We start from the raw sequence: 23,646 nt of genomic DNA on the forward strand, positions 1-23,646 counted from the left end.
CCTCCCTGTGCCCCAAGAGCTGGACATCGATCCTGCTCCTGGCTGCGCCAATCCCGCCGCTGCTCGCACACGGCGTGGCCGAGCCGGATACCAGGAAAACAGTTCCCTGTTTGGATCTGACCACTTAGCACTCTTTTGTAATTAACCTGCCGGCTTCAGCCCCTGCATCCCAAAGGAGGAGATGACCTTGGCCCTGTGGTGCACCCCACTGCAGCCAATGTGCCAGAGGAGGACATCGCGGGCTCCTCGGCACTGGACGGCCAGACACACCACGCCAGCCCTGAAGCTGCTGCCTGGACCCCTTCCACGCGCTCTCAGTGCAGCGAGAAGGGGGCTCTGCACCCCAGCCCCCGAGCTGCCCCATCTCCCTGCCTTGGCCTCCCGGCACGTCCCCACCACCACGCCGTGGAGCCGGTGCCCCGACCGTAAGTGCTGCGCTGGCGCTGCCCGGTGCTTCTGCGCCATGCGGGGGGACCTGCCTCCTCTCACTGCTTCGCCCGTCAAGGGGCTTCGCTGCGTGCCTGCCTCCGCCAGCCCACCCGCTCACCTGTCCTCTGGGACGCACCTGCCGCGGTCGGCCGGTCTGTGTGTCTGTCTCTCCGTGTATCTGGGAAGTGCTTCTGCTTGAGGTTGATTTCCTCACACTCATATGGCTCCATGACCCATTGGCAGGTGTCTGCCAGAGCCCGTGCCCCAGCCTGGGTCTGCACAGCTCCTGCACCCAGAAACCCCCGGCCGTGGGGGTTTTCCTGACCCTAACAAAGGGTATGGGGGCCACAGGACCCCTGCAGCACAGGGTGGGCCATGGGATGCTGTAGCAGCCTGGCACACGCTCTTGTTAGAAATAGGCGGATTTCTGTAAAACCAGCCTCCTTTTCCTTCTTTGCGGTAATTCCATCCCCCTGGCTTTCCCCGTGTGCCGGAGCTAATGCGCTCTCTCTCTGGCAGACATCTTTTTCCAGTCCCAACAAAGACCTCCCAGTGCCGCTGGGCGAGCTCCTGAGCTGGGTCTCTGACATCAGCAGGTCGTGGATGGGCTCGAGGGGAGCCCCGGAGGCGGCAGCTGCTCGGCCGTGCTCACCAGCACAGGTAACGCTGACCTCCCCGCTCCGTCCCGGTCCCACAGCACTGCGCGGCACTGACGGCCGGGCTTGGTGGCTTCATCTCATGGATTGTTCTTCCTGTCTCATCCCATCTTTTCTGTTCGCTTTGTTGTAGTGTGGCTGGATGTCCATACCACCTCCCCTCATCGCCGCCATGGAGCCCGTCCCCCGCCCTGAGGCCGGTGGGACTGCACCTGAGGACACAGGGACATCCTCCCTCACCCTTTGCACTTGCCAGAGTCCCCGGCCAGAGACTGGGGCCACAGTGCCCAAGCAGCCAATGGCTCAAGAAGCATCCACAGGGTCACCTGGCCCCCACCTGCCCCACACACTCCCTCCTCCCCGGGTATGGCCTCCTGGTGTGGTGTCGGGCTCACTGCGGATCTCCAAAACATCTCCTCCTTCCCACCTGCTCTCATCTGCCACCTGTAAATCCAGTCATGTTACCCTCTGCCTCTGGTGTCATTATTGCTCTCATTACCCCGTTTGGCTTTGCATGAGGTGCCACTGCGCGCGGCTCCAGGGCAGTCCCCACTCCTGGGGCCCTCCACACCCTGACCATCGCTCATCGGGACAGTGGGGGTCCATCAGTTACCCAAACACATCTCTTTTTTGGGGCAAAACACTAAACTTGTACATACTGCGAAGTGTCTGTAAAAGGAGCAGTGTGGACCCAGGGCTCCCCTGCAAGGGCAGTAAAGGAGAATCCTCTGAAACCAGCTGGCAGCTCTGCGTGGTCTGTTCGCCCCTTGGCCTTGCCACCGTGGCCGTGGGCTCCCATTGCCTCCTGTGGGCTGCGTGTGCTGCTGCAGGTCGTGATGAAGCATGTCGGGGTGCCAAGGGTCTGACCAACTCCTGGTGCAGGTGCTGGGCCTGGGTGTACCCATGGTGCTGCCAGGCACAGAGCAGGGCCACGGGGGTGTCCCCGGAGCTGCCCAGTGCTGGTGGCACAGCCGACACTGCCAGGAGGTCAATGTGGGTGTAGCACTGGGCCAGTGGACCCCTGGTTCTGGGGAGTGGGTGCTGCTGTTGTTGTGGGGGCTTCTGAGCATCCCTCACATGAGGAGAAACCTGTCCCTCCATCAGTGGGGCTCTGGACTGGGCAGGGACACTGTCCTCCATTGTGCTGTTCCCATGTTGCCACTACCTGCCACTGCTGGTCCAGGGCTGTGCCTACTGGTGCCGTAGCCTCTGCTGGTGTGGGCTGTGCTGTGGGCACTCCCTTTCTGGGCAGTGAGGGGCTGTTGTGGGTGGATGGCAGCAGGGGGTTCAGGATGTGATGGCCTGGCAACTGCTGGTAGGGCAGCAGCATTCAGAAGGGAAAGCCCTGGCAGACCTGGAGACGTCAGTGCAGCCACTGGCACAGGTGGCTCAAGGGGTCTGTCCAGCCCAGTGAGACAGGTGCCACTGTGCTGCCCAGGCTGGGGCTGTCTGAGCAGAAGGGTCATCCCGCAGCAGCGCCGGGAGCCCCAGGCACTGTGCCAGGAGTGCCAGAGCTGTCAGGACCTTGCAGGACCCCTGCAATGTCCAGGGACTGGTGGGGTCTCAACTGTGCCGGGACCAGCCAAGCATGTCAGCAGCCCCGGGTGGGGAGGCTGGGCTGGCCGGGACAGATGGCGGTGGCTGGGTAGGACGTTAATTGCATTGTCCATCAGCAATTAACCGCAGCATCTGTCTGTCCCCACCAGCAGTGGGACATGGCCGTTAGGCGCAGCCGGGCCAGGGGGACTCAGGGGGGTCGCAGGCTGCTGCAACCACTGGGAGGCTCAGGAGAGGTCCCAGGACAGCAAGACACTCCCCCAGGTGACATGAGCTTCTTGGGACCCTGCCCCACCTCACTGGCCCCCAGATATTTCCTTGTATCCACCAGATGTTCCCTGCTCCCCCACATATTCCTTGCTTACCCCCCGACTTCCTGACTCCTCCCCCAGGGCCAGTAACCTCTCCCAAAGCTCATGAGACCACCAAAAGCCCTCTGACCCATGGCCCAGTCTCATGTCATGGGCTAGAAGCCCTTCATTCCCCCCCCAACATTGATGGGGTCCAACTCTGTTTCCTGGTGCGAGACCCCCCTGCTCCCAGTCCCAGCCATGGGACTCACATCCATGTGCCAGGGGGGATCCTATTCCCTGCACCCCTTCAACCCTGTGCCCCTGGCATGGGGACCCTCCCTGGTGTGCCTGAGGCAGTGGGATCCCTCCTGCAGTGGCTGGCAAAAGGGCGCAGGAGCGTGCAGAGAGGGGAAGCCCTGAGACCCAGGCTGCTGCTCCTGGGGTGAGCCAGCCTCTTCCCCCATGCAGCGCAGTGTCCCTCGTCTACGGACATTCTCCATCATCTCGTGTTGCTCCGTGTCACCGTCCCCCCCCCACTGATACCCCCCTGTCCCTCCCAAAGCCCCCTCAGCACTGTGTGCTGCGAGTGATGGAGCCAAACTCGCCATGATGGAGAACTCCAGGATATTCCCCTGCATTTTAATGCCCAGCATGTCATCATCCCCTGCTGCTTGGAGCTAACCCTCCCTGCCCCCCCGAGTTAAACCAACCCTCAGCATTGCGGTGGCACGTGAGGCACCGAGTGCCTCCCCAGCCGTGGTGCCAAGCACCCTGGAGAGGTCCCGAGCACCCTGGAGGGGTCCCTCGCTCCCCGCCCGGCGCACCCCAGCATTTGCCGACCGCCCTTCAGGGCGTGAGTGGCAGCACCGCCCCGTCCTGGCTGTGGTCCGTCGCGTGGGACCCGTGGCCGCTCTCCCAAGCGTGGCCGCGGCCGCCGGCTCGGCCCTGCTGGCACAGAGCAGCTGCCAGCTCCCTGTGCCCACCGCCCCAGGCGCTGCTGGCTCGGCCCCCGCCGCTCCGGGAACGCTCTGTACAGCTTCTCCACAAAGACGGACCGGCCTCTCCCACGCCTCCCCCTCGCTGGGGAGCTGAACCTCGCTGGGGAGCTGAGACCCCCCCCGGCCGTGCCGCTGAGGCTCGGAGCCCGGGTGCACCGGCCAAGGACGGCTGTGCCTCGCGTAAAGCGCTGCCGTCTCTGTGCCCCGTCGGTCTGTGCCGAGGCCGGTGTTTGCTGGGCGGGTGAATCCCCCCGTCCACGGCGCGGGGTCCGGGGCTGCGAGCGGGGGTGGTGCTGCCCCAGGGCTGCAGCCGCCACGTCCTGCCGGGTACCGGGCAGCCCCCAGACCTCAGGGCCAGGCCGATGCACTGCGGATGGCGGTGGTGCCGTGTGGGCAGCGCGGTGCGGGGACCTCCCTTCCTCGGCGGCACAGCGGAGCTGCTGTCAGGCTGCTCCAGAGCTGTTCGCTCCGGCTGTCGCGTTCCCGGGCGTAGGGGCAGCCCGCGGTGTCTGCTGCCTGGGCCGGCGCTGGGGGTTGCTCTGGACCGACCCCCGCCATGTGCCGGGGCAGGCGGCGGCTGCGGGACCCTCACAGGCGTGTGCCGCTCTCAGCGCGTCCTAGCACCCATTTGGGGTTCGCTGCTCCTCGTGGTCTCGTGTCTCTTGGCACGTCCCGGCTGGAGCAGCCGGTGCAGCCGCGCTGGCACCATGTCTGGGACCGGCTGTCAGCGATCGTCGGAGCTCCATCCCCAGCCCCAACCCCACCAGCCCAGGCTGAGTTTGAGCTGGAAGAGCGTTTCCCAGTGCAGATGCTGTTATCGTCTGCCCACCTGCGGTAGCATCCTCCACCTCCCCGGTTCCCCGTGCCCAACCTCTGGCAGCAAGGCTGACATTTTAACACCGCAGTCCTGCCCTGGGATGAGGGCTCACTGTGGGGCACACAGGGCCAGGGACCACCGGCATGAGGCAGGAGGGCTGTGGGACCACGTGTGACTGCACTGGAGCTGCCATGACCCCATGAGCTTTGGTGGCCCCAGCTGTGCCATCCTGCTCCCTTCTCTGGACACTGACCTGGCCCTGGCCAGGAGGAAGCAAGGCGCTGCTGGTTGCTCATCCAGCTGGTGTGTGGCACTGATGCCAGTGCTGGGGCAGGTGGCCACACTGTGGGTGTGTGGGTTGGTGGGGCCCTGCTGATGGCATCGTGACAGCAGGGTCTGCCATGAGCACATGTCCCCAGAGTGTCTCCGACGGGACTGAGCCCTGCTGGCACTCCGACCATGAGAAACTGCCATGAGGCACCAGCACCCAGCACCTGCCTGATGCCTCTTCCCCTCATCCAGGGAATTCACTGCTGCTCCTGGTGGGGTTCCTGACCAGACCCTGGCTGTGGTTCCTTCTGCAGCAGACATATCCCAGGCACTCCCAGCCCCCTTGTGCTGCAGCTCCTGCTCAGCTGCCTTATGTCACCTTCTCCGGGTCCACCGATGGCAGCAGCGCTGCATCACTCCTGCACCATGTGGGTTTTATCTCCCATTTATCCAGCCCACATTCTCCGGCTGTTTCCCCTGGTACAATATCTTGGAGATGTGGCTGTGTCCTTGTTCAGGTCTTGGGCTCATCACCATCTTTGGGGTTGTGCCCCATTTCCCTCACAGGATCCACAGTGGTGTCTCCCCCTCCTTGTGCTCAGTGACCAGTTACTTACAGGGCTCCCGGGCTGTAGGAGCAGCATCATCCTCAGCCTTTGGGTGCAGGCTTGGTGTGACCCCTCCTGCCAGTCCTGCTCTACATCGGGGCATGAAGCAACTGCTGCCTGTTCATGCCCCGCGTCTGTGCCTGTGCCAGGGCATTGATGGTTTGTAGATCTTGGTGTTTGCCCGGCATCTCCTCCCACGTGTTGTGACAGAGTGGCTGCACTTGCAGCATCGGAGTCAGGTCTGAGACACCACTGCTATGTGACTGTGCAGTGGGTTTTCCATGGGTCAGTTTGTTGGTGGTCATTTTTTACTGGGGGTCAGTTTGCCATGGCTTGGTTTGAGATCAGCCAGGGGCTGGACCATGGCTCTGCAGTGCACAGAGCAGGTGTAGGGATACCAGGGACCAGATGTACTCCGAGAGGCAGCAGGGTGAGATGTGGGAGTGATCCCGGCTGAAAAAGGGTTGGGAAATTGGGGTGTACCACAGGAATGCAGAAGAGCTGGAGCCAAGCCCAAACCCGCACGTACTGGTGAGGGCTGGACCACGGGACAGACGTTGGGGATCCCAGCCAGGGGAGCTCTGTCCCAGCTGGTGGGGACGGGCTCTCCCTGGGAGGACACAGCGACACTCCAAACCTCCACACTGGTATGCCAGGGGCAAGTTTGTGGAGCCTTGTGCCCCGCCCCTCTGCCAGGACCTGGTGTTCTGTTCCCACCATCCCTCTGCTCTACTTGCAGATGCACCGCGCTGCGGGAGACGCCGGGCTCACCGGAGAGAGTGTGGAGGGGTCGCCATGGGACAGGGAGGAGATGGAGAGGTACGGGCACCGCTGGGCACTGCCAGACGTGCCGTGTCGGGGGCTGCGGGTGTGCCTGGGCGTTTGCACCCTGATGGGGGAGCTGGTGAACCCCACACAGCTCAGGAGCCTGGGCCAGCGCTGGCATGGGGAGGGCGTGGGTTGGCTGTGCTGGGGCGAGCGGGGTGGGAGTGAGCACCGCCGTGAGCGCTGGTGCGGCTGTGACGCGCTTGGTGCAGGTGGGCAGCAAGGCTGCAGCTCAAGGCGGTGCTGGCAGCGGGGACAGTGGCCACGTTCCCCACAGCCTGGTGTGTCTCTGCTCTCTCCCCAGCACCTGTCTGCGGTCAGAGCAGAGACTAGAGGTGCAGGAGCAGCTGCTTGCCCTGCGGCACTGGCTGGACGCCGTAGAGAAGCGGCTACTGGCGCTGCCGGAGCCTGGCACGGCCCTGCAGGTAACGTCTGGCCCTGGGTTATGACTGGGCCATGCAGAGCCGGGCACGACCAGCCCATGTCTGCACTGAGGCTGGTGAGGTCTTGGTGCCCGGAAGGGAGTAAGGCAAGCTGGCTGGGAGTCCCTTCGGCACAGCCCTGCAACCATCCGGTGTCAGGTCTCCTGTCTCCGGCTCCTGCTCCCCAGCCCAACAGTGCTGCTGGCTCGGAGCCCCACGGCCCTGACGGTACTCGTGGTATCACTGCCTTGGAGCCCTGCTGACCACAGGGCCACCACCTGCACCAAGTTCAGCCGCAGCTCATGGCACCGCTGCCTGGGCACGGGGCGAGTGGCCAAACACCGGGGGTGTGGGCCGTGTGAGAGGTGTGCGGCTGTGCATGGGATGTACAGCCGGGCACAAGGGGTGTGCCCTCGTCCGGGCACGACGGGTGTGTGCCCACGCACCGGCTGTGCCGCCGTGTGCTGCCGTGCCCCCTGCCCAGGCGCGGAGCCGCAGCGGGAGCAGTGCAGTGGGGGCTGCCAGCAGCCCCTCCTCGCCGCCCCAGCGCAGCCCCTCGCCGGCTCCTTTTGTTCCAGGCCTGGCCGGCACACGGGCTCCCTCGGCACACATGACGGCACAAACTGAAAGGGCCATTCATTCCGGCCCCGGCGCAGACAAAGCCGAGGCCGCACAGAAACCCACCCGGCTCCCGGGATCTGAGGCTGTGGATTCCAGCCGACCGCTCCCGCCCGGTGCCCCGCGCCGAGCTCCCCTGCCCGGGGCGCCCGTGCCACCCCGAGCCTGGTACCTGGGGCTGCGGAGCGTGCCGGGCGAGCTGCCGGCGGGCGCGTGGGACGGAGGTGGCGAGTGGCTCTGCAGAAAGAGCTGGATCCTCACCCCCTGCCCAGCTTCTGCCTGGCAGGTCCCGGCTGGGCTCTGTGGGGTGCTGTGGGGTGCCTGGAGTACCATGGGGCTCAGACCCATGCTGGGTGCCAAGCACCTCGGTGCCAGCAGTGGAAGGCTCCAGAGCCGTGTGGGGAGGATGATGCAGAGATGCTGCAGGACGGTGTGGAGCCACCGAGGCCCTGGCAGATGCTAATTCCCGGCAGCGTCTCTGGCAGCAGACAAAGCCCCCGGCCCCGCCGCCCGCCGCTCCCAGGAGACCCCAGGGAGCCCCATCCATCAGCGTGGCCGACGCGCCTGCAGCGGCCCCCCGGCTCCCGGGGCCCAGCAAGGGGCACCCACGCGGCTCTGTGGGGCAGGACCCCCGTCATGGGGGGCTCTCACTGGCTGGGAGGCCGCAGTGCTGGAGCTGAGTCAGAGCAGGATGGGGATGGGGCTCACACCACGGGCACACAGTCGGAGGTGCCCCCTGGTCCCATCAGCACCCAGGGTGGCAGCGAGGGTGTTCTGGAGACCCAGGCCTGCAGCACCCTGGCTCTCAGGGTGGGCTTCACGATAGCATCTTGGTAGCCCGGCCTGGCCCCCCAGCCCAGCCCAGCCCTCCTCCACTGAGCCCCCCCAGGCTCCTGGCTGAGAGGCCCTACACCCAAAGAGCCCCAGGGAATGGGGCCAAGCCCTTCAGTGACCACAGCATCCACTGCCTGGGGGCCAGAGCCAGGGTGGGGAGTGCAACCCTAGAGCTGGAGGGACTGTGTCGCTGTGGGGCCGTGACTCCGTGGGGCTGTGCTGTCCTGGGGCTCATTGTGAGGCAGCACAGCCTGGGCTGGTGCCGGTACAGGTGTTGGTGCAGGAGCAGTTGCTGGTGTCGGTGCAGGTGCCGGTGTCAGTGTGGGTGCTGGGGCAGGAGCAGGTGCCGGTGAGAGTGCAGTGCCAGTGCCAGAACAGGTGCTGGTGCCGGTGTCAGTTCTGGTGTCGGTGTTAGTGCTGGCGCCGGTAGCGGTGCTGGTGCTGGTGCCAGTGGCAGTGCGGGGTGCGGGCAGTCGCCCCCGCGGGCGGCGCGGGGCGGGCGGTGGGCCGGCGCCGCCCCTCCCCCGCGGGATGGCTGCGGGGCCCCGGGGGTTTCCCCGGTAACGGCGGCGATCGGCGCCCGGAGGGTTAACGGGGGCGGCGGTGTGTCCGGGGTCAGACCAGCCCCGCCGAGCCGGGCCGGTGCCGGTGCGAGGGTCTCCGCCCGGTGCCCCCCGCGCTCCCCCCGAGCCGCGGGCGCGGCGCACAAAGGCGGCGGAGCCGGGCGGCGGTAACGGGGACCGAGTCTCCCCCCGCTGCCTCCGCCCCGCTCCCCTGCACAGCCCGGGCCCCCCCGGAACGGTAACGGCGGCGGCGGCACCCCCGGCCCGGCCCCATGGACGCCCGAAGTCGCCGAGGGGTGAGTGCGGGGCGGGGGCTCCGCGCGGGTCTGGGACTGCGGTGTGCGCGGAGCCGGGCGGGGTCCGTGTCCCGCAGCCCCCCGGGCGCGCGGTGCGGGGTCTCCCCAGGTCACCCTGCGCCGTGGCCCACCCACCCGTGCAGCCCCGCGGGACCCTGACACGCGGGGCGGTGCGATGGGGTGGGAGTGCGGTGCCCCGCGGGGCTGCACCCACAGAGGTGCGTGTGTCGGGACCCTGCTGTGGGTGTGCATGCGGTGACCGTGGGCGAGGTCGTGCCCGTGGCGTGTTCCGCGGCGTGTTGGGTCGCGCGTGGGGGCTCAGGGTACGGTACCCACGCCAGGGGCGCGGCCGCGGTGGGTGCGTGTGGGTGCACGTGCGCTCCCCACGCGTGTGCGGGGCTGCTACAGGTGTGTTTCATGTCGTGGATGATGCAGGCGTGGGGGGTCCTGTCGCTGCCCCCCCGAGCAGGGGTGTGTGAGCGTGGGGTCTGCCTGTCGGGGGGTGCGTGCACACGAGTGGGAGCGTGTGTGTGGGGTGTGTGTGTGTTTGCACACGTGTGCATGTGATGTGTGTGTGTGTGTACACGCGTGTGTGTGTTTGCACACGTGTGTTTGTGTGTACACACGTGCACAGGGGCGTGTGCCCAGGGCCGTGCCGGAGGGGTGAGGCCGGGGGCCAGGGGTAGCAGCGCTGCGGCTGCGGCGGGGGGGCTGCCGGGGGAGGGTCCTGCCGGGTCACGCCGGGGATTTATGGCTGCGGCAGGGCTTGCAGGCTGGGGAGGCCACCTGCCCGTCCCCTGCCCGCCCCCCGGTTGGTGCCCCCGCCGCCCCCCACCACCCTCAGCCCCCGTCCCCCCCGGGCAGATGCTCCTCTCTCCCGGCTCCGCCGTCCTTGTTAATCCAAAGGCACAAGGCGATGCCGGGCGGGAGCATCTGCCTCTCCCCAGTGCCTGGCGCTGCCGCCGCCGCCGCTGCTGCGTCTTCTGCCGAGACGTCTTGGAGAGGCACTCTGGGCACTGCCGGGGGGTCCCTTGGGGTCCTCTCCCTCCGCCAGTGTCCCATCTCCCTGTCCCCGTGCCCTGGTTCTTGGCAGCCCTTTGCTGGGGGGCCAGGACCTCCAACACCGGAGCGGGAGGTCAGGCAGCCCCGCAGCACAGTGGAGTGAGGGGGCTGACCCGAGTGCAGGCCGGCGTCTGGGGGCCCCGCGGTGGCCCCGGTAACGCGCATCCCCTGGATCGTTGCAGGCCGGGATTTGAGGCGGGGGCCCGGCGCCCGCGCCATGGGGAACTCGGTGAGTCGGCCCAGCTGCCTGGGCGAGAAGAGCCGGCGGCCGGAGGAGCTCCTGCGGGAGCCCGGGCTGGACGCGGGGCAGCCATCCGCCGGAGGCGACTCGGAGGCTTGGCCGGGGCTGCTGGAGAAGGCGCCGGTGCCGGTGGAGAACGGCTGGAGCCCGGTGCCCGGTGCCGTTCGGAGCCGGCCAGGCAGCCCCGTGCTGCGGCGCAGCCAGTCCGAGGTGGCGGTGCAGAACGGGGGTGCAGCTGGAGTTGCGGTGAGGGGGCAGGTGGGGGGCGCAGCCTGGACCCCCCCGCGGGCCAGCGTTCCCCGCAGCACCTGGTCCTGGAAACCTGTCACCACCCGGGAGGTGACAGAGGTGACGGAGGTGACTGAGACCATCGTGACGGAGATCGTGGAGGTGACCGAGTACCCGGCGGGTGAGAAGGGTGGCGAGCCTGTGGTCACCCGGACGGTCACCGTGCTGACGGAGTGCGTGGGGGAGCTCACTGCTGCTGGCTGCACCGGACACACGGATGCCACCGAGGTGACTGACAGACAGCGACCCTTGCTGGGAGGACACTGTGCCAAACCCTGTGCCACAGGACTGCCCTCCGGCGTGGTTTTCTCCACAGCGAGTCTTGACCTTCCTGTCCCTTGGCCAGGGCTCATGTCGAGTCACTGTCTGTGCCCTGGTGGGGGCTGGGCCAGTGGCACCCCTCGTGCTGGGCACCCAGCCTGGCGCTGTAGGACAGGGAGCTCCCTTCCCTCAGCTTCGGCTGGCGGGGGCCATGGGTCTGGAGGGATCCAAACGGCACAGGGTGTGCAGCCCCGGCTTTGGGGAGCCCTGTGAAGGATGCCAGGGAGGACCCCATGGGCTGGGCAGGGTCCCACTGTCTCCGGTGTCACCTCGGGGACAGGGCATGGTGTGGGGGCTGCTGCCAGCCCCATGGCTGCCCTCCACCTGCCCCATGGCTCAGCCACCTCTCCCCACAGGTGTCCTCACGGTCTGTCCCTGTCCCAGAGGAGGCAGCGGACCGGGGCCAGGAGACGCTGGAGCGGCTGCTGGCCTGGGTGGCTGATATGGAGGAGTTGGTGAGCAACCAGAAGCCGCCATCGGCAGAGGCGAAGGTGGTGAAGGCGCAGCTGGAGGAGCAGAAGGTCAGCAGGGCCGGCCGGTGTGTCCCGCCCACGCGCACCCTGGCTGGGGATTAGGAGGCCGGGGGCCAAGTGGCCGCCCAGGGTTGTGCCGAGGTGGCAGGGGTGCACAGGAGTCCCCAGCACAGCGCCGTGTCCCCCATCCCTGCAGCTCCTGAAGCGGCTGCTGGAGGAGAGGAGGCCGCGCGTGGAGCTCGTTCTGCAGGACAGACTGATGGCACAGGGCTCTGGCACGGCAGCGCCCGAGGGCAATGCCGGCCTCTTCAGCCTCGGGGAGAGATGGGACAAGCTGATGCAGGAGGCCGAAGCCAGGTGGGTCAGGGGCCAGGCCTCATCACCGGGCTGGCAGCTGTGGCCCACTGGCACAGGCTCTGCCTGCTGGTGTCCCCCACACGGAGTCTCTGTGACACCCTGATGTCCCTGTGCGCTGCCCCACTGGCACTGGGGCCACCGTGACAGAGGGACCGTCCCCATCGCATCCTGTGCCGCTGCTGCACAGGAGCAGCAGGTCCAGGGCTCTGTGGATGGTCTGGCACGCAGCCCTTCCCACAGGTCCCTCTGTGGGGACACTGGCCCTGCTGGGCAGCACTGGGCATGGGGACCCCAGTGTGGGGGAGAGGGGGCTTTTCTGGCTGGGACCTCAGTCTCGGCGACTGCCACTGCCCGGCTCACCCAGCCCTCCTGGCGCAGGTATGGCTGCCTGGAGCGGATCCTGCCAGCGGCTCAGGGCTTCCAGGAGGCTGTAGACTCTTTCCAGGAGTGGCTCGGTGCCACAGAGCGGCAGCTGGCCCAGCTCTGGCGTGCTGACGGCTGCGTTGGCCGTGTGCAAGATGCCCACCAGCAGACCCAGGTGGGCACAAGGTGGGCGTGGGGTGGGCACAGGGGCACACGAGCACCTGTGTCATCACTGGTCACTGCTACAGGCCCTCTGTGAGGAGATCCGCGGGCGGCTGGGAGAGCTGGATGGCGCCTTGGAGAGCGGGCAGCGGGTCCTGGAGATGGTGACAGGCAAGTGGCAATGGCCAGGAGTGGTGGCCACAGGGTCAGGACCATGGGACTTGGGATGGGATGAGCACAGACAGCAGCAGCCCAGGCCAGCAAGGGGACCCCCAGGCACTGGGGGTCCTTGGGGCGTGCTGCTCCCCACCGGGAGCTGTGGCATGGTGTGAGCAGGCAGACAGCATCCAATGGGATGGAGAGGGGCCAGGGCACAGCCTGCAGGTCAGGGCCGTGGTGGGACAGGGTTCAGTGGTGGTGAGATGCAGCCAGGGAGGTGGATCTTGCTGGCAGTGGGATGAGAGACCAGAGCTGGGTCTGGGAGCAGCAGGAGGCGGGGTAGGAGAGGAGAAAGGTCAGGGCAGAGTGATCATCACGGGCTTGGAAGCTGTTGGTGTGGCCAGTTCCATGTCCAGGGATGCCAGTGCGGTGGCACTGATGCTGGTGTCACACTGCCACAGGGGAGGAGGCCCAGCTGACACAGGAGAAGATGGAGTCACTGAGGATGCGGTACCTCATTGTGGGCCAGAGCAGTGCTGATACTGCGCACCGGCTGGGGCAGACCCTGGAAGCCTCATCTCTCCTGGGCACGGCCCCTGAGGACCTGGCACTATGGCTGAGCCGCATGGAGAAGGAGCTGGGCGAGCAGGAGAGCCAGCAGGATGGCCAAGAGCCCTCAGTCACTGCCAGTGACAGGGAGAAGGTGTGGGACACTGGGCTCCCTGAACCCCTCACCATTGCCACCATTGCTGTCTGCAAGGGGAGTTTGGGTGGGACGCGGTGGGTCATGGCACAGTCCCGGGGGACTGGGATGCGCTGGGTGTCCGTGTCCCAAAGCAGCTGCCCTGGTACGTGCACACCCTTCCAGCTGACGTCTGTCCCTCCACTGCAGTTTGAGCAGGTCCTGGAGTCCCAGCTCACCCGTGTGGCTGGGCTGGGCGAGCGACTGGAGGAGATTGGCCGTGTGCAGCTGGATGCTGAGGCTCTCTGCTCGCAGCTCTCCGAGCAGAAGGTGGGTCTGCAGCAGTGTCCAGGGGTCCCGGGGACACTGACTTGGCATCCCCATCCTGCTGGGTCCTGCCAGGACCTGGCACCCACCTGCGGCTCCATTCCAGCTGCTCTCCGCCGAGATTCTGCACTGCCGGGGCCTCGTTGAGCGTCTCCTGGGGTTCTCGGAGCCGCTGCTACGCTGCTGCCCTGAGCCCCTGCAGCAGCGCCTTCAGGTGAGCTGGGAGGGTGTCGGGGGGACACTGCCAGGACCCAGGGATGGCTGTGCCCTGTGTCCCCGGCCACCCGATGACTCCCTGTCTCTGCAGCCGTCGGTGCAGGCGCTGCGGGAGAGCACGGAGCAGCTCTCCCTGCGCAGCGGTGCCTGTGCCGTGCAGCTGGAGCACGCCCAGTCCCTGCTCACCCAGTTCTCCGAGGCCCTCGAGGAGCTGCTGCCCTGGCTGGAGGAGACGCAGGCCCTGGGGGTGCAGCTCTCCCCCAATGCCATCAGCTACGAGGCCTTCAAGGAGCAGCAGGCGCTGCTGCAGGTGCGGGCAGGGCAGGGGCCAAAGGGACTCGCTCGGCCGCCCCGCGGGTTGGGAGTGGAGAGGTGACGGGATGGGGGTGGCATCGCCATGGGGACCACGGGGCTGGGGCACCACACGAGCAGGACTCCTCTGGGAGCAGCGCACATCCCTGTGGGGCGTATCCCATGAGGCACATCCCACCCCAATGCACCCCCACGGCTCTTCCTCGCTGCCAGAGCCTGCGGGAGGCCATTGCCGAGCACCGGCCGCTGGTGGGGAAGCTGCAGCGCGTGTCAGCGCAGCTGGTGGAGCTGAGCCCAGAGCAGGGAGCCCCGTTCCAGCGGCGCTGGCAGGAGGTGGAGGAGCAGTACGGCCACATCCGCGAACGCGTGCGCCAGGCAGCGGCTCTGCTGGAGGATGCCCTGCCGCGGTACAGCCAGGTACGGGGCTGGCACTGCGATGGGGTGCGTCCCCAGGGGCCTATCCTCGAGTGACCGGGCTGGTCCCCAGCTGTCGGAGCGCATGGATCTGCTGCTGGAGTGCCTGGAGCGGCTGCAGAGCCGGCTGCAGAGCCAGCCGCCTGTCCGCGGCGACGCAGCCCACTTGAGGGAGCAGATCCGGGAGAACAGCCTGGCCTTGGGCGAGCTGGAGAAGCTTGGGGTGGCCCTGGAGGGTGTCCGTGCACAGGGCGAGGAGCTGCTGGCCACCATGCAGGCAGTCAGCTCCGACGCTGCGGCCAGAGGTATCAGGATGGAGGGGTGGGCACGGCTCCGCTGGCAGGCGATCTGTGTCCGTGCCAGGGCTGTGTGTGGGTGCTGGGTCCCTCGCAGCACCCTGATCCCTGACCCGTGGTGCCCCGCAGGGATCCAGGAGCGCACGGCACAGCTGCTGTCGCAGTGGGGCTGCCTGCGCGGCCGCTGCCAGGAGCAGGAGCGGTGGCTTCGGGAGCTGCTGGCACTGGCCGAGCGCTTCTGGCATGGCCTGTCTGAGCTGGCCGTGGCGCTCAGTGACACCCAGCAGCTGGTGCTGGGGCTGGAGGAGGCTGGTGGCGAGCCTGAGGCCATCCGCACGCGGCTGCGCACCATGCAGGTGTGGCTGGGCAGGGGCTTGGTGGGCAGTGCCACGGCACAGGCGGCCCCCTGGTGTGGGCAGTGCCCTGGGCAGCCCCCAGTGTGGGCAGCCCTGAGCCCCATGCCCTGCACAGGCACTGCGGGAGGAGATCGACGCGCTGCAGGGTGAGCTGGACACGCTGGGCAGCCTGGGCGTGGAGCTGATGGCCTCCTGTGGGGACCCTGACAAGCCCGATGTGACCAAGAGCCTGGATGATGTGAGTGTCCTTGGGACTGGGCTCAGGCAGGGACAGGGTCATGGGCTGTGTGGATGCTGCTTGTGGGGGTGGCATGTCCCCTGACCCCCATCAGTGCCACTGACCCCTGCACCCCAGACCCTGCTCAGTGCCACTGACCCCCACAGAACTCCACTGATCATGTGCCCAGGCAGTCCCGTGATGTCTCTGATCCCCATGCCTGCATGCCCGTGCAGTACCACCCCTGTGCCCTGGCATCCCCCATGGCATTAGTGACTCCCACACCCTGTACCCCTGGCGCACTGCTGACCCCCTGTGCCCTGTCCACCCTGACCCCCACGTCCTGTCCCCCTGTGGCCTGGCCCTGCTGTGACATCACTGACCCCCGTGCCCGGCCGCAGCTCTACTCCTCCTGGCACAGCCTGAGCCGGGTGTGGACGGAACGGAACGGGCGCCTTGAGGAGCAGCTCCAGGCCGCCCTCAGCTACCAGGACACGATGCAGGTGGGTACGGGGGCCCTCAGGCAGATCCCCCGTGGATGGGTCTGCGTCACCTTCCTGTCTCCACTCAGGGGTGTGAGGGGCCATGGGGCCACCATGGGGCCACCATGGGACTCCCCAACACCACCCCCCTGTCTTCCCTATCCCCAGCGGCTGCTGGAATGGCTGGACGCAGCCGAGCTGCGCATCGCCGAGGAGTTCCTGGTCGGCGGGGACCTGGACATGGTGCAGCAGCAGCTGGCGGAGCTCAAGGTGCTTTGATGCGCCACGCCGGACCATGCTGTGCCACGCCATGCCCCAATCCCCAGAGCAGGCGGAGGCAGGGAGGGTGGAGGGTGCTCTCAGCAGAGGTGGGATGGAGGGATGGTGGGTTGGACAGTGCTGGTGCCCCAGTGCTGAGCGCTGAGGAGCCAAGTCCTGCCTGGGGTGGCCAAGCCCTGTCCCCCACAAGCCCCACAGGAGCAGCTCAGGGCCCAGGTGCCTGTGCTGTGCCATGTGGTGCCATGGGGACAGGCAGACCCTGTCCCGGTGCGTGGGACCATGTCACCAACCAGTGCCACCCCCCAGGAATTCAAGCGGGAGCTGTACCAGTGCAAGGTGGATGTGGAGAGCCTGCGGCACCAGGGGGGCACGGGGCAGGGGGATGCCCCGGCCACGCTCAGTGACTTCCGCCAGCGCTGGGACCACCTGGAGGAGGAGATCGTCAGCCGACAGGTGGGGAGGGGGCACGGGGGGCACAGGGCAGGGCTTGGAGGACACACGGGGTGCCATCAATGTGCTGGGTGGGTGGGAGTGTCCTGGAGGTACTGGGTGTGTGATGCTGGGTCACCATGGGGAGCTGCAAGTGGACACTGGGTGGGTGCTGGGTGGGCAGATGGGGCCGTGTAGGCACTGGGTGGGTGCTGGGTGGGCAAATGGGGCCGTGTGGGCACTGGGTGGGTGCTGGGTGCTCTGGGCCCGGGCTGCCGTTGCTTCCCCCGACGTCGCAGCTCCCTCCCGACAGCATCAGCTGGAGGCAGCGCTGCTGGGGCTGGGGCAGTTCCAGCACCAGCTGGCGGAGCTGCTGCAGTGGCTGAGCCGCACCGGGGAGCAGCTGCGCGGCCCCGCACCCCTGCGCCCCGACCTGCAGAGCTGCGAGATCGAGCTGGCCAAGCACAAGGTGAGGCTATGCCGTGGCCCGGGGGACACGCGGCCACAGCCACGGTCGCACTGCCGGGTTGTATGTCCTTGGGGTCCTGGCTGTGGTGGCACCCCCAGGGTGGGTGTCCTGGCCACAGGGCGCTGCCCGGCCCCTCCTCGGGTGCTGCGGCAGCAGGGCTGGGTAGGCAGCAACGCGAGGACGCGTCCCCTCCCGCGGTGACACCATGGAAGGAATGAGCTGTCTCCGCGCCGGCCCCGTGCCACAGCCCCTTGCCCGGGCACGCTCGTGATGTGCCTGACGCAGGCGAGGCCGCAAGGGCCGGGCTGTCCCCGCGCCGGGGGGGCCGTGCAAGGGCTGCCTGTCCCGGCCAAGCCCGGCCACGAACCGGCAAATCTTGTGTCTCGGCCCTGCCCCGCACCCTGCTGAGATCAAGAGCCCTGACACCAGCTTGGGGGCACCCACGGGTGCCATCCTTGCCCGATGTGGCACCCTCAGTCCTCAGTGCTGTGGTGGCAGCGATGCTTTGGGCAGCAGAGGTGTCTCGGGGTGAGGGGCTTTGCATGGTGCAGATAGAGGAACGTGGGGGGTGGGTGCCCCTGCCCCGGTCCCAGCCGTGACCCTGCCACCCCATCCCCAGGTGCTGCGGACCGACGTGATGTCCCACGCCCGCACGGTGCAGTCGGTGACTGAGGCCGGGCAGGGGCTGCTGCTGTCCAGCCTGGGGGATAGCGTGGAGGGGCTGCAGCGCAGCCTCCAGCAGCTGGGACAGCACTGGGACCTGGTGCGCAGCGAGACCGAGAGCCGGCAGCTGGAGCTGGAGAACAACCTCAGCCAGGTACGGCCGCGGGACTGCGGCGCTGCCAGGCGGCGGCCACGGCGCTGACCCCCCGTCGCCCGCAGGTGCAGGACATCACGCTGGAAATCACGGAGCTGCTGCAGTGGCTGGAGCAGGTGGAGCTGCAGCTCTTCTGCTCCAAGCCGGCCTGGGGCCACCCGGATGCCACCAAAGAAAAGCTCAATGCACACTTGGTGAGAACTAGCGCCAGACTGGGTCCTGCTGCAGGGCCGGCCCCTGGGGTCTGTTGATCTCTTGGGGGAAGGTGTGCCCCAGATCCACCCCTCTCCACACTGCTGGGCCGGGATCCTTCTCTGCTGCCTCTTCTCCCCAACCGCGCAGACCCTGGTACCCCTCCCTCAGCTGCTCCGTGAGACAGAGCAGGAGCCATCCTTGTCCTTGTCCCTTACCCTGAACCTGTCCCCATCCGCATCCCTGTCTCCATCCCCTCTCCCTGTCCACTGTGGCTGTCTCTGTTGTCCCCATCCCTGTCCCCTGTCTACTTTACCCCTGTCTACTTTGACCCCTCCACATCCCCATCCCTGTCCCCTTTCTCATCCCCATCCCTGTTCCCATCCCCATCTCTGTACCTGTCATCCTCCCCGCCCCATCCCTATCCCCATCCCGATCCCTGTCCCCTTCCTCATCCTGCTCGCTGTCCCCATCCTGACCCGCTGTCCCGGCAGGAGCTGTGCCGGGAGCTGGAGGCGCGGGCGGTCACGTACCGGGGGCTGCGGGAGCGGCTGCAGCGGCTGCTGGACTCGTGCCGCGCCGGCCGGCCCTGCAGCACCGAGCACAGCCTGCGGCTCCTGGAGCAGAAGTGGGAGAGCGTCCAGGCCGAGGCCCAGGAGAGGAAGGTGTGCGGGGTGAGGGGCTGTGACCCCCGGGGGGCTCACCCTGACCAGCCCCGCTCAGGGGCGGCGGGTGCCCGTCTCCACTAGTCCCTGCCCTTGCCCGCAGGAGCGCCTGGCCGAGGGGCTGACGGTCACCACCGAGTTCCACGGCTCTGCGCAGGAGCTGCTGCGCTGGGTGGCCCACGCCGAGGAGCTGCTGGGGTCCCCCGCGCCCCCCAGCTTCGTCCTCGACACCGTCACCGCTCAGATCCAGGAGCACAAGGCAAGAGCGGGCAGGGCCGGTGCGGTGCCCTCAGGGCCAGTTCATGGGGCTGGGGTCTGCCCCGGGGGTCCTGCGTGGCCCCTGCAGGGATCTTCCCCGGGCTGCAAGCGGTACGTCTGTCCCCACAGCAGGAGAGTGAGTGGGCTCGGTGCCCCATCCCAGCATGGGCTGTGCCTGGTGCTCTGTGTCTTGTTCTGGCACGGGCTGTGTGCGGGGGCTCCTCACCTGCCCCAGGACCACCCACACTCAGCTGCCCCCTCCCCGTAGGCCCTGGTGAAGGAGGCAAATGCCCACGGGGAGAAGCTGGGCAGCCTGGAGGCCGTGGCCGCTCGCCTGAAGGATTTCAGCCGGAAGCAGGACGGGGCCGTCATCCAGAACCTGGTGCTGGCGGCGAGGGAGCGCCTGGGCAAGGTCCTGCAGCGGGCGGCCGAGCGGGGGGCGGCGCTGGAGGAGGCCCGAAAACGCAGCAAGCAGGTACCGGGACCCAGCCCAGCCACATCACGGGCTGGGGAGGGGGCTCTGCCCCTTGGTTTGCTTTGGACACGGGCCTGGAGGGACAGCACAAGGGGGAATGCCTTCCCACGGACAGAGGGCAGGGTTAGATGGGATATTGGGAAGAAATTCTTGCCTGTGAGGGTGGTTTCCCAGAGAAGCTGTGTCTGCCCCATCCTCGGATGTGTCCAAGACCAAGTTGGATGGGGCTTGGAGCAACCTGGTCTAGGGGAAGGTGTCCCTGCCTGTGGCAGGGGGGTGGAACTGGATGGGCTTTAAGGTCCTTTCAACCCAAGCCATCCCGGGACTGTTGATTCCATGACATGGGCCCTGCCGGGAGCTGTGCCAGGAAGGAACCACGTGGCTCCAGTGTTGTCACTGTGCTGTTCATGGTGTGCCCCATGGTGGTGCCCAGGCCGTGCCACTCCTTTGAGTGGCTCCATGGCTCCTGTCTGGGTCAGCCCAGATCCGCTTTGCCCCTGTGTCTCCCCCTCAGCCCCCACAGCCCTCTCCTCCACTGCAGTTCAGCGAGTCCCGGCGGCTGCTCCTGGACTGGATGGACGAGGTGGAGCAGAGCCTGGAGGTACCGCAGGATGCTGCCACCAGCCAGGAGGAGATCAAGTGCCAGCTGGCTGACCACAAGGTGAGGGCTGCCCCACTCCCTGGCATGGGGGGTCCCGGGAGGGTGGGGTGCACAGAGCTGGAGTTCTGGGGGCTGCAGAGGGGGATCCCCGGCTGCCAGGGGGGTTGAACAACCCCCCAGGGCCATCCTGCAGAGTTGGGAGACCTGGGGTAGGGGAGCGCTGGGCCAAGGGATGTTGGCACCCCAACAGTCCCAGAGGTCTTGGGGGAGGAGCTGGGGGACCCAACACCCACCTGTGGGGTGCGTGGGGCCCCTGCAGGCATTCCAGAAGGTGCTGCGGGCAAAGCGTCCGGTGTACGAGGCGACGCTGCGGAGCGGGCGGGCGCTGCGGGAGGGGGCCCGGCTCCCCCAGGACCTGCAGCCGCTGGAGGAGCTGCTGGGGGAGCTGAAGGAGCGCTGGGATGCACTGTGCAGCCACGCTGCAGAGAGGTGGGAATGGGGCGAGGGGGAGTGGGATGGGATGAGAATGAGATGCAGGTGGGATTGGAATGGGTTGGAATGGGGATGGGATCGGGAAGGGGTGGAATGGGAATAGGGATGGAAATGGTATGGGATGGTACTGTCTGTTCTCCACTCGCTGCGTGGGTCCCAGGCAGGCACATGGAACTGCCCTTCCTCCCCGAGCATCCTGGTCCCTGCTACGGGACCCCATTCCCAGCATTGCTGGACTCTGCCCTTGGGGTGCAACTGGGCCCTATCTGTGTCCATAACAGCGCTACCAGGACCTGTCCCTGGCCATAACGGCACTGCCAGGACCTGTCCCTGGCCATAATGGTGCTGCCAGCTCTGTGGGGTGGCTCCATGGGGTTACCCCCAGCACCTGGGTGCTGCAGCATCTCCCGTGCCCCCCTCGCAGGCAGCACAAGCTGGAGGAGAACCTGCTCTTCTCGGGCAAGTTCACGGACGCACTGCAGGCCCTCATGGACTGGCTGTACCGCGCCGAGCCACAGCTCAGCGAGGATGTGCCCGTCGGAGGGGACCGGGACCTGGTCGGGGACCTCATGGACAAGCACAAGGTGGGTGGCCCGAGGCCTGGGGGGGCCCCGCCCAGTATGGGCCCCCAGGAAGCCTCAGGCTGTGCCCACCCTCCATCTGGGACAGCACCAGAGCCAGGCACAGGATGGGGCATTGACCACTGGAGTGACCCCTGCTTGACCCCAGCTTGTGCCCTTTGTCCTGGGCCCCACATACCCCAGTGCTGGGAAGGGTTTGGGGTGCAGGGGAGCCCTGTGCCCATTGCTGTGAGGGTTTGGGGTGCAGGGGAGCCCTGTGCCCACTGCTGTGAGGATCTGGGGGGGTGCAGGGGAGCCCTGCGTGGTAGCGGGTCCAGGTGGGACCCCATCCCACCCTCCTGCCCTCCCTGCCAGGTGTTCCAGAAGGAGCTGGGCAAACGTGCCAGCTGCATAAAGACGCTGAAGCGCTCGGTGCGGGACCTGACGCGCGGCAGCAGCAGCGTGGACTCGCAGTGGCTGCAGCGGCAGGTGGAGGAGCTCAGCACTCGCTGGGACCTGGTTTGCAAACTCTCCCTCTCCAAGCAAGCCCGGCTGGAGGCTGCACTGCGGCAGGTGAGGGCTGGGGGGGTAGCAGGGGAACCCCCAGGTTGGGATCTGCAGCCGGTGCCCCCATGGGGGAAGGCTGAGATGGCTGTGGGGGTGTGGGGTGTCCGGGTGGTGGGTGGCTGCGTTTCCAGGGTGCTCCATGGGGTGCCCAGGCTTGGTGGGTGGCTGTGCACTGGAGGGGTGCTCTGGGCTACCTGGGTGGTGTGGGTGCCTTTTGGGGTTCTCCGTGGGGTGCCTGGGCTCGGTGTGTGGGGTTCTGTGACGCAAGGTGCCGTGGCCAGGTGCCAGGCTGGTTGCTGTGAGTGCCTGTTGCAGATGTGAACGTGTGCAGGGCGCCTGGGGCAGGTGGCTGGGTGGTACAGGGAGGTACTGAAGGGTCAGAGGAAATCGTGTCCAGGTGTAGAGCTGGGTGCGGGGCATCCCCTCGATCCCACAGTGGGGTTGGAGAGAGGCTGGCAGCAGCTCTCCCTTGGCACAGCATGCTGCCAGTGCCTGTGCCAGGGGCTTGTCCATCCAGCAGCGCAGGGCTCAGGGCCTGGCCAGGAGATTCAGGGGTCTGGGGGCTCAGGGGCCGGGACCGGGGTCTGCAAGGTGGGTGCTGAGCAGGTCCCCGCTGTCGTGGCAGGCGGAGGAGTTCCACACCCTGGTGCACTCCTTCCTGGGGCGCCTGACTGAGTCAGAGAAGACCCTCAAGTACGGAGTCTTCCCCGAGGAGGAGGCGGCTGTGCAGGAGTGCCAGACCCAGCTGCAGGTGGGTGCCAGCCCCCCGCCCCCAGTCCCCGCCTCAGGTTGGCTCCAGCTTTGCCCCAGGACACCCAACACTGGGGTCAGCTGGCCCCAGCCAGCCCCTGCTGGGCTGTGGGATCCCCACTGCAAGACACGGGATGTTGGGTGCCACCACAGAGACATGTGCGATGTTGAGTCCCACCACACCAAGAGCACGGGGTTTGGGGCTCCAAATGCCCTGAGGTGGGGAGATTTGGGCACCCCCACCCCAATCCACCCATCCCTCTGGCGCAGGGGGGTGCGGTGGTGTCTGGAGGGCTGAGCCCTGGCCGTACCATGGTCCATGTCCCCCCAGGAGCTGATGCAGTCCTTGCAGTGCCAGCAGCTGGAGCTGGAGTGCATCACCTCGCTGGGGGAGGAGATCCTCACCACCTGCCATCCCGACTCCATCATCACCATCAAATCCTGGGTCACGGTCGCCAAGAGCCGCTTCCAGGAGGTGAGACAGGTGCCCTGCTCCCATCCCTGCCTGGGGGAGCAGAGTGGCACCCGCACCTGGGGCAGGCACAGCCCCACACCTCTCCCACTGCCCCACACCTCTCCCACCACCAGGGACTGCCTGGGGCAGCCCCCCCAACCAGTGCATTGCGGGGAGCTGGGGGTGCCCGGCCCCAAAGGGTCTTGGCCTTGCCAGTGCCCCCCCATGCTCCCCCATCCTGTGGCCTCACAGGGGGCCACCTGGGGCCTCCGCAGCCCCCCTTGGGCGGTGGTGGCTCATTCCTGTGCAATGGCAGCCACCACGCAGCTGAGGCAGGGAAACCTGGGAGCAGTGTCCCAGGGACCCTCACCCCAGACCCTGCTCCCACAGGGGCCCAGGGCCTTCCTGGGTTTTGTGGGTTTGCAGGTAAGAGACTCCTGGCACTCCTGGGACCGGTCTGGCAGGTTCAGCCGATCCCACACAAAGCCCTTATTGAGCAGAGACCTGCAGGATCTGCTCTGGATCTGACCTGGGGCTGCCCCCCTCACTCCACTCACCCCAAAACAGGAGGGCAGCTGGCATGTCCACACAGCACAGACCTGGGGACCCTTGGCACATGGGGGTCAGCACCCCCAGCCCTTCCTCAGCTGCCCAACAGGAGCCTGGTCCTGCCCCGTGTCCCTGCCCCGCGTCCCTGCCCCGCGTCCCTGCCCCGCGTCCCTGC

The 23,646-nt window shown here is 67.2% G+C and overlaps 1 protein-coding gene across 5 annotated transcripts in view; it reads left to right on the forward strand.

Annotated features, from left to right (window-relative positions):
* Positions 1 to 41: 41 nt before the first annotated feature.
* LOC121661097 (microtubule-actin cross-linking factor 1, isoforms 1/2/3/5-like) overlaps positions 42 to 23,646 on the forward strand; it is a 27,648-nt gene continuing 4,043 nt past the window's right edge. Inside the window, exons 1-31 of one of the 5 annotated variants that reach the window (XM_042020886.1) lie at positions 42 to 1,089; positions 6,368 to 6,447; positions 6,758 to 6,878; positions 10,431 to 11,005; positions 11,455 to 11,619; positions 11,768 to 11,928; positions 12,307 to 12,466; positions 12,540 to 12,624; positions 13,074 to 13,315; positions 13,505 to 13,624; positions 13,728 to 13,835; positions 13,929 to 14,147; positions 14,363 to 14,566; positions 14,637 to 14,868; positions 14,989 to 15,215; positions 15,331 to 15,453; positions 15,834 to 15,935; positions 16,083 to 16,184; positions 16,500 to 16,646; positions 16,936 to 17,091; positions 17,711 to 17,908; positions 17,974 to 18,102; positions 18,595 to 18,765; positions 18,869 to 19,024; positions 19,292 to 19,498; positions 20,040 to 20,159; positions 20,419 to 20,588; positions 21,016 to 21,175; positions 21,527 to 21,724; positions 22,344 to 22,469; positions 22,800 to 22,943. In XM_042020886.1, the coding sequence (XP_041876820.1) occupies positions 6,424 to 6,447; positions 6,758 to 6,878; positions 10,431 to 11,005; positions 11,455 to 11,619; positions 11,768 to 11,928; positions 12,307 to 12,466; positions 12,540 to 12,624; positions 13,074 to 13,315; positions 13,505 to 13,624; positions 13,728 to 13,835; positions 13,929 to 14,147; positions 14,363 to 14,566; positions 14,637 to 14,868; positions 14,989 to 15,215; positions 15,331 to 15,453; positions 15,834 to 15,935; positions 16,083 to 16,184; positions 16,500 to 16,646; positions 16,936 to 17,091; positions 17,711 to 17,908; positions 17,974 to 18,102; positions 18,595 to 18,765; positions 18,869 to 19,024; positions 19,292 to 19,498; positions 20,040 to 20,159; positions 20,419 to 20,588; positions 21,016 to 21,175; positions 21,527 to 21,724; positions 22,344 to 22,469; positions 22,800 to 22,943 (5,052 nt within the window). In that variant the 5' untranslated portion in view covers positions 42 to 1,089; positions 6,368 to 6,423. Of the gene's footprint in view, positions 1,090 to 5,979; positions 6,276 to 6,367; positions 6,448 to 6,757; positions 6,879 to 8,869; positions 9,187 to 10,430; positions 11,006 to 11,454; positions 11,620 to 11,767; positions 11,929 to 12,306; positions 12,467 to 12,539; positions 12,625 to 13,073; positions 13,316 to 13,504; positions 13,625 to 13,727; positions 13,836 to 13,928; positions 14,148 to 14,362; positions 14,567 to 14,636; positions 14,869 to 14,988; positions 15,216 to 15,330; positions 15,454 to 15,833; positions 15,936 to 16,082; positions 16,185 to 16,499; positions 16,647 to 16,935; positions 17,092 to 17,710; positions 17,909 to 17,973; positions 18,103 to 18,594; positions 18,766 to 18,868; positions 19,025 to 19,291; positions 19,499 to 20,039; positions 20,160 to 20,418; positions 20,589 to 21,015; positions 21,176 to 21,526; positions 21,725 to 22,343; positions 22,470 to 22,799; positions 22,944 to 23,646 lie in introns of those variants that run through there. The other 4 variants (XM_042020887.1, XM_042020889.1, XM_042020890.1 and 1 more) reach the window with 4 other exon arrangements.

This window comes from Corvus kubaryi, unplaced genomic scaffold (genome assembly GCF_017639235.1).
Source record: "Corvus kubaryi isolate FWS band 111438036 unplaced genomic scaffold, C.kubaryi_AGA036_p1.0 37063, whole genome shotgun sequence".
Taxonomy (NCBI): domain Eukaryota; kingdom Metazoa; phylum Chordata; class Aves; order Passeriformes; family Corvidae; genus Corvus; species Corvus kubaryi.